The sequence below is a fragment of the Perissodus microlepis genome, chromosome 11 (genome assembly GCF_051167445.1).
Source record: "Perissodus microlepis isolate ML-2025 ecotype Zambia chromosome 11, ASM5116744v1, whole genome shotgun sequence".
Classification (NCBI taxonomy): domain Eukaryota; kingdom Metazoa; phylum Chordata; class Actinopteri; order Cichliformes; family Cichlidae; genus Perissodus; species Perissodus microlepis.
In genome coordinates this window covers 16,659,008-16,671,603 of record NC_140471.1, presented here as the reverse complement: position 1 = coordinate 16,671,603, position 12,596 = coordinate 16,659,008, and the positions used below count along the sequence as shown (strand labels likewise).

General features: G+C 41.3%; 1 protein-coding gene across 4 annotated transcripts in view; it reads left to right on the top strand.

The window, feature by feature from the left end:
* Window positions 1-12,596, top strand: part of LOC146377457 (PC3-like endoprotease variant B) — a 209,219-nt gene that overhangs the window by 24,718 nt on the left and 171,905 nt on the right. For all 4 annotated transcript variants that reach the window (XM_084942699.1, XM_084942698.1, XM_084942700.1 and 1 more), the window contains exon 3: window positions 1,762-1,854. In XM_084942699.1, the coding sequence (XP_084798825.1) occupies window positions 1,762-1,854 (93 nt within the window). The remainder of the gene's footprint in view (window positions 1-1,761; window positions 1,855-12,596) is intronic.

Here is a 12,596-nt window from a genome sequence, read left to right as displayed (position 1 = left end):
AAAGTTGTATTTTACCCATTCCATGATCCTGTCTCAAGCCTAACCAAAAAATAAGTTTTCAGTTTCATGAGTATTCCACAAACTTCTGTGAGACTGTGTGTGATGCTTGAAAATGTTCCTCCTTTTTCTCTGTAAAGCTGCACAAAGCGACAGACGGGATTTTGCTGAAAGTGAGCAGGGAAAGTAAGGAAGAAGTATCAGTCTATGCAGAGAGAGTTACTTGCGCATATTTTAAAAAAAACAACAAAAAAAACCACCCAACTTTCTTCCCAAACCCAAATGTCCAAAACACCCTCTTCTTCCCCTAAAGCAACTGTTTCAGCTTCAGCTGTCCTCCCTCATTACATTTCCATATCTATCACCAGTTACTGTTCCATCACCAGCCCACCAGCCCCCAAAGTTCCCTCATCCCAAAAACACACTGGCATCCCCATCTCTGCCTCATGCTTCATTCCCACCGCAGCCAGCCTTCAGCCCCCTGCCAAGTTAAATGGACTGTACTGGCGTCAGGGGAGTCGCGTGTGCTCAATTCAGCTCAGCTCAGCTGGGCTGCAAGCGTTATAAACTTAGTGTGTGATTATTGTCGGAGCCAGGCTCCTCCACGCACGAAGTGTGCGCTGATGGGTACTATGTCACCGGGTACGGGGCCAGCCGTGGCGAGAGGGATGAGAGAGCAAAAGGAGAGACTGAAACTGAGGCGAGAAAAGAGCACAGAGAGGGAGGAAAAAAATTGTTAGAGATGAAGGAGGGTAACGGGGATCGAGGGAGAAAGGGTAATAAAAGATAGAGGAAGGAGAACAAGCAGGAGAGGACTGAATCATCAAAGAGAAGGAAAAAGCCATGCTGAGCAAGGAAAGACTGATGTACACCTATCGCAGCAGACAAAGACAAGAGAAGACACACGGGGAGTGATATAAAGAGGGAGAAGCATAAGAATAATGCAGTCAGAGAAGAAAGAGAGGCAGCAGGGAAATCAGCAGAGGAGGGGAAAAGAAGAAGAGACGGGGAGGGCGCGTAGGAGAGAAAGGCAAGAAGAGAAATTAGAGAGAAATTTTTCAAGCGAGTGATGTGCGCTGTGATTGTTTTCTCTCTTTCTCTCTCTCTCTCCCTCCCCATCTCGCTCTAAACGGTCGGGATGTGGCCTGTATCTGCTGGCAAGAAGGAACTCAATTTGGGACAATTTACTCGGCAGTCTCAGCCCTGATGCACCTCAGGGACAGAGAATAGAGAGAATGAAAGTGAAGGAAGATAGAATCAGCAAGCCCCGCACACACATACATACACACTCACACAACGTGTGCCTTGCACACAATTGCCGCCGAGTAGATTTCACTTAGTTAGTTCTAACTCTCCCAGGCGGTCAATACGATTGAGTTTATAAGGCTTGGAAATGAAAAGCCCAGGATAAGGTTAGATAAACTGTGTGCTATTTGATTTTGGGCCACCCTTCGCAGAAAAACCCACACAAGACAGATGGCCGGAGGGGATACGCTGAAATCATGTTGTGCAAAAGGGTCAGATGGGTGATTAAGGCTGAATGCGTTGTGTGCTTTGACCCTCGCTCTGTACCGGCATTGGTTTCTCTGTGCTGAAGAAAGCGCTTGAGTGATTTTTCCAAATGCATCTTTGTTTTTGCATCCTTAAATAAAATGCGGCCATATGATCAAATGTTATATCATAACTTGCACCCTGCAACACTTTGTGCCTTAAAAGTTTGGGACTGTATAAGCTGAATGTGAAATTGTCTTTCCATGCTCACAGGTTGGCAGCCTGAACGGTCTGTACACACTGAGGGACACCAGGGGGCGCCCTGACAGAGCCACCTTTGAAGACAGACTTGCAGCAGCAGCAAGGGTAAGTATCCCCCCCCCCATAAATAAATGAATAAATGAACTAAAAGAAAAAAAAACACTTGATGGACTGAAAAGTGAGGACACTGACAGAGGAAGGAGCTGTGTGTTCCCAAAAGAAAAAGAAGCCACTCTGTTTACTTTTATCTTTCATTTCTTTGCCTGACTGCACTGTTCCTGCAACACTCTGAGAAATGCATTCACAACTACAGCTGTTGAGAGCATCCAGCCACTTGGACGAGACTCTTTGATGCATTTAGCACAGTGAATTTACACTCTGGCATCAGTTCTGATTGTACCCAGCGAGTGTATGCAAATGGAAGTTCATTTAAGCTGCCATTGCTGTTTTAATCATGCTCCACTGTTGATTAGCAAAATGATTGGCAAAAAAGAAAGGAAAAAAAAAGACTGAAGCAGGCCCGTGTTGAGTAATGGATAAAAGTTGTTTACCTTGCTCTTGTTGCTTGTGTGCCTGTTCCACCCAATATCACTTTGTGCACCCATCCCCTCCTCCTTCCTCCCTTGCCACCTTCAGCAAGCTGCTCCGCTTTACCCTCGGAGCTCACAATTCAACCTCCTCACTAGGCTTCCGTGGCCATGGAAACCGTCATTCAAGGAGACATCCCATGACAGCAGGGAGAGGAAGGGTCGGAGATGTGGCTTCGCCCCTGTCCATTCTCCAGGGTGCACCGGACCTCTGGCCTTTCTCCAACACATTGCCCCTTCAATCTCTCTCTCTCACACACACATAAATACTAAGCCCCACAAAATACTCACATAGAAAGACGTGTGTGTGTGTGTGTGTGTGTGTGTGTGCATCTACCCCACAACTACAAACCACCCTCCCACCCAAACACACACAGACACACAAACAGCCTGAAAGCAAAGGAGAGAAAGGAATTCCAAACTTTCCGATTCAGAGTTATCATCTGAATCAGTGTGCGTGTGATTAATTGAAGTAATTTATGCACAATCTCCAGTGACTCCATGTATGGTTCATGATTTCATTAAACTGTAACTTTAATTACTTTTCTACTATCGTAACTTTAGGTGAAAATAAATTCCCACCCTTAAATGTCTCACGTTTCGTAATGAGTCTTACATTTAATGGATTGCACAAATAATGTTTTGGGATGATGAACAATTGCGTATTTAGACGCTGCTTCTCCCTGCCAGCTGCCTTCATTTTTTTTCCATTACAGTCATTTTATTTTGGAATTTCGTTTCATTTAAAGAAATCTTATTGTTTAGTTTTGTAGCAAGTAAAAAAAATGCTGCTATTGCAGCTTACTTGAACCCTCTGAAAACCCTTGAAACTTCTTTGCTTTCCAACTGATATAATGCACTTTATTTGCTTTCTTTTTTTTTTTTTTTAGCTGAATACAGTTAATATTGTTGTGGGTTTATGGAAGACATGTTTATGTTGGGTTATGTGTTGTCAAACACAATTAGAGTGTGTTAGCTGAAGCAGCTGGCCTCCTGCCAGAGCCTTAGCAATAGTTCGTCCGCCCACCTCTGACCAGGCTTCCATCTTTACAAACACGTCTGCTGTTTTTTTCTCCTTTGGATTGCATAGCAGGTGGGTTTGATAGCAGAACCCACCAGTTACTGCATCATATAAAGTTTAGTAGACTGCAAGGTTGCAACGGAGTTAAAATTAGCTTCGTGCGGCTTAATCTGCCCTTCACAGTTAGAATAGTATTTACAGTAGAATAGTATTTACAGGTAAAAAAGCCCTACTGTCGCTGAGATCCCATTTGCAGTGATGTGGTAGAGTGCTACTCACTGAGGTGTTTGTGTTACTCTGCAAAGCACCTGCATTTTGAAATGAAAGGCGAAATCACTGGTGCATCGTTGTGTAGCAAAAGCATAACGAGGCTGTGTTTTCACGAGATAGATCTACTCCTGTCAGGAGGTGGAATTAAACCGAGGGCTGTTTTACCTTTTAGAAATAGTTGTAACTATATTGTAATAACAGCTGTGCAGTATAACTTGGCGTATTGATTAATAATGCTGTAAAACCATGGCAAACAAAATAAGACGCAACATAAAATATCATTTATACCTGTCTGTATATCATAACTGTTGCAAACTATTGAGCAGTCCTTTTACAAAGAAAATAAATGAAAGGGAACTATTTAAATATTCTTGACAGAAGAATAAGAAACATCTTTAATAAATTAGCACGATCTGCCGCAGCTGCTGCAGCTCATAGAAGCCTCAGTCTATTGTTTGCTGCATTGACACACACACAGTCACATTGAATGGAGGTCCACAGTGGCGTCTCAGAGGAGGAGGAGGTTTTGCCACTGTGTAATCCCAGCTGATGCAGCCCTCTGTCAGCAAGGCAGCAATCAGCTGTGGTATTAATCTCAATGCTAATGGCATCATTAGCAAAGCTGTGGAAAAACATACCAATGTGAGGGTTTAGAGACACATGGAGAAAGACCATATATGCACATCTGGCAAATAAAGCACATGTAAAAATGCTGTTAACGAAGCAAAAACACAGACACATACACACATGGTTTCTCTTCTGTCTCTCTGCGTGTGTATGTGTACGTAGTTTATTTGAAACCCCGTTTCCCCTCAACGACTCTCTTCCGAACTGTCCTAACTATTGTACCTCTTGTGGTTTCATTCTCAAACGCGCAGACATGTTTCTGACCGAACTCTATACTGACCTTTTACCAAATGTCTCAGATACTAACCCCCTGCCATCTTTTGACACACACATTGGTTCCTGCTGGTGTACTACACACTTAATACACAGATACAGAAAGCCACTGTTCACAGCATGTTCCAGTCTTGTGATGACCTGGTTTGAATCTTCTTTTTAAAAAGAAATCTGTTTTAATATCTGTCTCATTAATCTGAGCTGTACAGGCACCTTATTGATGCAACACTCGAGACGACAGCTGCAAGCTGCAGACAGAAGTCAAGGAGAAAAGACATTACCGGCAGAACAAGTGTGAAGTTTTTCTTATATAAACTGAAAAAAATAAGCAGGGCGCTAAAAGATATTTATTATAGTGAGGATGCTATAATGATGAAAGGCCAAGGTCAGCTTTTAGAAAAAATAAAGTCAAATATAGGCTTTACCTTGCAGCTAGCAAAACATCTAAACTTTTAGTGATGCTTACCTAACTAGTGTAAGCTCATCAATAGGTAGTCTTATTTTTGCATAAAAAATTAAATATATTCTAAACAGCCACAGCTAAATTAAGATAGAGCATGCATTGTCCAGTTGTTGTCAAATGATGCTCGATCTCCTTGTGATTGAATATCGAGTTATTGAACGACCTCTAAAATTTGCAGTGTGTTAAATCCTTAAAAACATATAAAAGTGAAAATGTGCTAATAAATGTGATAATTGTTGTAGTGTTTAAAATGTGACAGCAAATCGAAAAATATTTTTGTCAGTGCAAGTTTAGCCTTATATGTAGGGATGGGTATCGTTTAGGTTTTATCCGATACCAGTACCAAACCGGTACTTTTGAAACGGTGCCGGTGCTTAAAGAATGGAGAACACAAGCTTTGTCCAAAAACCTCTCATGTTTAGCTGTTTTTTTTGTAAAAAGATAACAATGTTAGCCTTTTCTGCAGCTATAGGGCATATATGGTATCACTCTTGGTTGGAAGCAGTGCTTAATCAATGGAAAAAACACCAATTTTGTCCAAAAACCTCTCATGTTTAGCTGTTTTCCACTTTTTCTTTGGTCATTTTAGCCTTTTTGGCCAGGGTGAAGGGAGTATCTACCATCAAACAAGAAGACAGCCGCATGTAACTACAATGGTGTGTGCTAGTTCACCTTACATGCATTAATTTAATAACGTGGTTAGCCTACTCAACGTAAATTACACACGTACAACATTAAGCTACTCACGCAGAGAAGAACGGCTGCTGCTGCCATCATCATCCGTCATCATTTCTGCTACACTGGCAGGGCTAGGGGCCAGGACTCTCCTCTTCGGGTTTTTGGGGGATGTTGCTAACTCCAGGTCCAATACACTGCACCACACCCGCAGTAGATGTGCACGGTGTGAGGTCTCGCAGCAAGCTATCAAATACGGTGCATTTCTTGGCTTTTAACAAAATTCTGCTTTTCGGTCTGGTTACTACCGTTTATGTCATAACCGGTGCCGGATACCGGTACCCATCCCTACTTATATGTTGCTTTTAAAAAGTTACACTCTGTCTGATGAACGTGTTAATTATATTATAGAAATCTATAGTAATCTTTGTTAATTCTTGATATTGTGCCTAAACTAAAGTCCTAGAATTTTAATTGCATAAAGCATAACTTTACTACATTGCTATGTCTGTAGAATAGAGATGGAATAAGAGTGAGAGTGCTTTCAGGTACATCCTGCTTCTCACTTCTTCTATGTGCAAACTGTTTTGATGCATTAAAAATAAAAACCATATTAGATATATCCATTGAGCAATACATGAAAAAGGATGGGTGACAAAAAACAACAAATCAAACAAGGTGTTTGTCACATCAATGCGTTTTGCCTTTTTATGATGAGAAAAAAGCACAGATATTACTATTAAAATGATCAACTTTTATGTTCTTAAGTATGACTTAAGCAGAAATTCACATATTTATAAAACTTTATATGAAATTGTTGGAAATGTTTTGTTTATACTTAGAATTATCAATGAATTAGATAATTGTGTGAATAGGTTCCTTAATTGAACTTATATTTGATATTTGAAACTCATATTTGAAGCAAGTAGTTGAAGCCACGACCATTGGGAGTGAATGATTCTGCTCTTTGACATATCGTGGGTGTTAGATACAGTAGGCATTATGCTAGTGGACATTGCGCAACCGGGAATGTCCACTAGCAACCAAACGTCAACACCAAAGTGATGCATGTCGAGCAAATCACTTTGTGTGGGCAGTAAACAACTCTTAACTCTGATGAACTTATTGATTCAACACCAGTGGGAGTGAAAGACACCATTTACTGACATTTGACAGAGTGCTAGCTGCTAAGCCCCAACCACATTTAGCGGCTAACACGTGGTTGGGGCTTCAATTCTTAGTTCTGAGAATAACTATAAATCTAGGAAACTGTTTTATAGATGGGGTCAGTGGTCACTGCAACTAAAGCTACTAAGTGTAATCCATTTGTCATTAATTTGATCATGAATGTTGTTAATTAATTTTACCAGTCGTTTACCTATCTGTTCACTACTGTGATTTTATTTTGTGACGATAGACTATACGACATTTGTAATCTACAAGGCCAGAATAATTGTTAGCTCGCAAAATAAAATCTTAATCTGTAATGTATTCACACTGATTTAGGAGCTTTAACAGAAGTTTGGAAGCTTTGTTTAATGCTAAGTTAAATCTAAGTTTGTTTGTTTTTTTGCCTCATTTGTGATCCATATTATTTTCCAAGCGGCATCAAAAAGGCTGTAAAGATAACTTGTCTAAAAGACAGAATATGAAGTTAAGAGCCTCACCCCAACCACCACTCTAATGCCGTTTGGGCTTATCTTATCATTTTTGTTGTTTGGGTTACCATTACCTGATTTAAATTAGCTAACTTGCATATTTGTGTTCAGCTTTGCAAGCAGTATAATGTCTGTTTCAAATGTGAGGATTTCTCTCTCCCTCTTTCTCTTTCCAACCCACTCTTCTATCCACAAAGGACAGGAAAAACATTTGAATTTTCCCTCAATACTTTCTCACTGTTGAGACGTTTGTGTGTGTTTTTTCCCCCTCTCCTTATTTTTCTTTTTTTTTCCTCTCTTTTTTTTCTGCTATTTTTTTTAAGACTCCAGTCACATCCGCAATCCCGCGGCCCTATAAGGAGCTTTCACGCTTTTTGGTTTGCTTTAGATGTTTAATACCCCTCTCTTTTGTGTCAGGCAGCCGGAGAGGCGTTAAGAAGCGCTGATAAACCCCACTTAGATCCCTTCCTGGCCCGTCACCCTGGCCTGCCGGGCCGCTTTAGCAGGGAACTGATCTGTGACGGCCTGCCACTCAAACTGAGCACTTCTGAAGGTTGACACAATGGAGTGAGCAACACACCAGAGGGCCCAGGGGTTGGTGGGGGAGGAGGAAGGAGGGAGGATGAGGTAGAGGAGAGGAGGCCAAGAGGTGCCCTAAAAGAAGCCTAGAGGAGGGGCCAGAGTGTATCACGCTGTTATCTATTTCCTCTCTTTCAGCAGTTTCGCCCTCCCTCCCTTTACTGTGTGCTACTGTAGAGCTCCCCATCTTTCCCTGTTCGCCTTCTCGGCAACAGTAACACACCCACACACACACAGACACAGACAAAAAACCCTCTTCTCTGTCGTTTTTCTCTCTGCGGTCAGGACTATCAGTCTGGCAGCTAGAGATGAGATTGAATGAAGAGGCAGACTTGGTGAGTGTGGTGGGAGGGTTGAGGACTAGATAGGAATCAGCAGTGCATTGCGGGGTCTGGTGACGGTGGTTCATGCGGTGTGCTCACTGCTGTGTGGCATAATGGGTCCAACCCGAGCCAGGCTAAGGCCGACAGTGCGTCAGGAAGCAAAGCTTTGAGATTGACAAGCTCAGGGAGGGGTTGGGGCTGCAGCGGAGGCAGCGACGGTGGGGTGATGCGGCCACTGCTGCTGCTATTGCCATCAGTTTCCCGTGGGGCCGTGGGTGGGTAGTGAAGCCCAAAATGTCAGCGCTGATATCTGTGCAGCTCGGCTCGGCTATCACACTGCTGCAGCTGCCTGCCATCCACCGCATCCACTCATTCATATAGAGACATGGGAGTATTGCACAGACACACACACTCACTCTCTCTCTCTAACACCCACAGTTTTCTTTCTGCGTTTCGTCAGCACCTTCCTTGTTCATTCATTTCAGTTCTATAGAGCCATTTTTGCACACAAACAAACACACACGTGCATGCACACACACACACACACTCTCACACGCACACTCACACTCTTCATGGGATGTCTTTAAACACACATTCATGCACAGTTTTACTCCTTCCATCTCGCTGTCTTTCTTCCCCTCCTCTTCCACACATTCACATTGTGCCTCTGTCAGTTCTGTCTCAGCTGTTCAATCAAGCAAGTACTCCACTGCTCTCTCTCTCTGTCTCTTTTACCCCACTCACTGTTTAAAAATGATTTTTCCAAACTTGTTTTTCAGTTTTTTTCTTTATTTTTATTTTCCATTGATCTCATACCATATTCCTTTTGTATATCTCTTTTCCTATTTAGTGATGCTTTTATTGTGAAGGGCAAAGTGTCAGCAGCTTTGATAATTGATGTTGCACAAACTTACGATGTCATTTTTCAGTGCAGGTATATGTGGCATGTGTTTTTGGAAATTGTGTGCATTTTGTTTTGTTGTGTGTGTGTGTGTGTGTGTGTGTGTGTGTGTGTGTGCTGCCCATGTGTCACAGTTGGATGATGGATGTGCTGACAGTAGAGGGGTCAGTGTCACAGACAGTATGGTCAATTGCCCCTCGTCCCCTGAGCCTAACCTTGAGCAACACTCCCTGAAGAGTCTCAATCTGCCATTAAGGCCTACACACACACACACACACACACACACGCACGCACACACACACACACACACCCACACACACGCATTCCCAAGTGAGCGTGTGCCATTAGTAGATGGCAGGGCTTGGTTTGACAGAGAGCGATTAGCTCCCTATCATGTGTATTGATCACCATGTCCTGGCTGCTCCCCGAGAGGAGAGGCTGAAGGGGTTTAACAAGGCTATTGGGACATACACGCACACACCCTCACACATGCGTGCACACACTCACTATTTGCCAGCGAGTTTATGCGCCTCCACGGAAATTTTTCATCCATCCCGTTGTCATTGGTTTCACTTTTGGAAACCAATGTAAATAGAGTGACTTTGGAAATACTTTTCTCTAAAAGTTTCTGGGAACTATTGCCACACACCGCTCTGCTGTTTAACTGCTTAGCCAGCTGAAAATGGTTATATCTTCAATAGCCTACCAATACTACTCCCAGTTTAATTTGACCTGATGTTTGAGATGCATCTGAAAATATTCCTGTTTCTTTAACCAGTGTATTTAGAAAGCCCTTAGGATCTGGCAGTTCAAAATGCAACAATCATATTGTATATAATGGAATATAAGTTAAAACAGAAATATAATAAAACAAGAAGAACTCAGAGAGTGCAAACCTCCACCATGGCAGCTCACTCTACAGTATTTACTTTTAATAATAATAGTATTGTATTCTGTACATATTAATTTAGTTTACATTGTTCTTTTTCAATGCACTTTAAGAAGTTTGTTTGCAATCAAAATAACACATTTTGGTGTTAGTTTGAAATAAGACAAAAGTCAAATGTAAAGTTGAGGTCAGAGGTCAAATGTGACATGATATTTGGATGCAAACTATAATGTGATATTTTTAAACCACACATAAGATTTTTAAAGATAAAATACATTTTCTGAAAGTTTGACCTTGACGTAGAGCTTAGAGGTGAAATTTAGATTCCCCGTATGTCATAGTTCATTCCCTATATGACAGTACAAACTGTCAATACAAATAATGGCAATAAGATACATAGTTTTAAATCGCGCTGTTACTTTGACCTTCAGATCAGTTTGTTAATCAGAGGTCAAATGTGACATAATATTTTAAATCTTTATACAGTACTTTCTATGTGTTGACAATATGTACCACACTAAGAATGATAGTTCCTAAGGATTTGTGTCAATTTTCACCCAATAAATCGTTAAGTTGACGTAAGCAAACTTTGAATGGATTGTTAACACGACCCCACTCTAAACCGCTACAACGTTTTAGCAGAATTCACTCAAAACCTGTTAAAAACTACAAAGACAAAATGATGACACACATGCAAATGCTACCAGAAACATAACCTCCTTTGCAGAGATAACTATGTTTTTTAGAAGTGCTTTGCAACGTGCAAATAAAAACTCAGTGAAAGGCAGCTGCAAGCTTGTGCTCACTGATGCTGTCCATTGCTCACTGATGCTGTCCATTGCATGCCAACGATAAAGTCTCAGTGGACCCCAGTGGCTGGCTCATGCTGTATTGGGAAACTGCTCGTGTCTGTTTTGCATTAGCATGATGACATTTATGTGAATGTCCTGAATGAATACGCATGAAAGGTGAACTATCAGTTCTGTTATTCTGATTATCCAGAGGAATACATATGTACCAAGTGTACTGTTGTGCTACACAGTATATCCTAAGTAAAATGCTAGTTTGGAGCTGCACTCTGAATTTGGTACATGTTTTTGTATTCATAACAAACAAAACAAAACAAAGCAATAGTACAGCTCACACATAAATTAGAAACAATGTTTCTCTTGCTAAATAGGAATTGCCTAAATGTGCTAACAAATCCAAGTGTTTGTTACACTTAGCTTATTATGCTTTAAATCATCTTAAATTAGCATAAATCAATACGCTGCACCTAAAATAAACACCCATTTGATTACATTTGCAGATTTGTGCACATCACATCTTCTCTCTGCCTGAGTTCTCCTCTGTTTCACATCACGTATGACGAGTTCTTAGCTTTAACAGCTGTCTTCTTTGGGAAGGTTAGACCAGCTCCTAGCTTTTGTTAATTGAGTATAATTGAAGATGGTGAAGAGGGAATAAACCAAGCAGGCTTTTAGGAACATAAAAGACTGCCGCCGCCTCTCAGTAGTATTTATTTTCAACCTCTTCCACTCTGATTTAAGTGTAAGAGGACAATAGTGGCCTGACAGTGATATGTGCGTGCGCGTATGCGTGTCTGTGATCTGCTGTTTGATTTACTTCACCCACCTTCACAAGGACCAGCCTCTTATCAGATCAAAGCTGCGAGCAGCGGCCTATGAAAGAAATCGTGTGTGCGCGCGATTGCGTGCACATGCGTGTTGTGGAGGACAGAGGTGTAGGTGAGGCGGGGGTGTTTTTGTTGCTTTTAACCCAGGACAATGGAACGGCAAAGGAGAGAGTAAGCGAGTACTCTTTGAACTAATGAAGAGGAAACCTTTTACTCTCCTCCATAAAGATGCCCAGCTCTCCCCGTGCTATGGATTTTCCCCCCTCTATTTCAAAGTAGTGTGAAGCAGAATAGGACAAAATATTTTATTTGTTCGGTGCCTCTCACTGTCTTGCTTTTATCCTCGTAAAACTAGAACAAGAAAAAAAGTTAAATTGCGAAAGCGAAATTGAGACAGACGATTATTAGAGCTGTAGTGCATGAGCGTCTTTGGGATGAGTCAAAGGTGATTTGTTAAGGTGAAGTGATTTTTTTTTTCTTCATATTTCCAAATCATTGTAAAGAAGAAGTAAAGTGCCCATTTAAAATATGCCTTACAGCCCAATATGTGATGGGTTGCTTCCATTCATGGAGTTTAAATCAGGACACAGCATCTTCTTCTGTATCATTTTATTCCAAATGTCTGGACTTCCAATGATTTCCTGTGAACAAGCAGTTGGCGACATGTAGATAAACGTTAGGTGTTTGCAGGTACGTTATTTGTGTGTTTCACTGCAGTGTTTCCCAGAGGCAGGAAATTTGCCAAAAAAGAAGTTGAACTAGCTCAAATATTCAAACCACTTCAAACTTGACATTTACTTCTTCAGATTCCCCCGCAATACACCCACTAAGAGTGAAATAAATTGAAATGCCTGTATAAGAAAAGTGGAGAACACAGACGTGAAAATACTCAGTTACCTTCATTTATCAGTGAGAAGATTACAAACTAATAGTTCCAGTTTACAG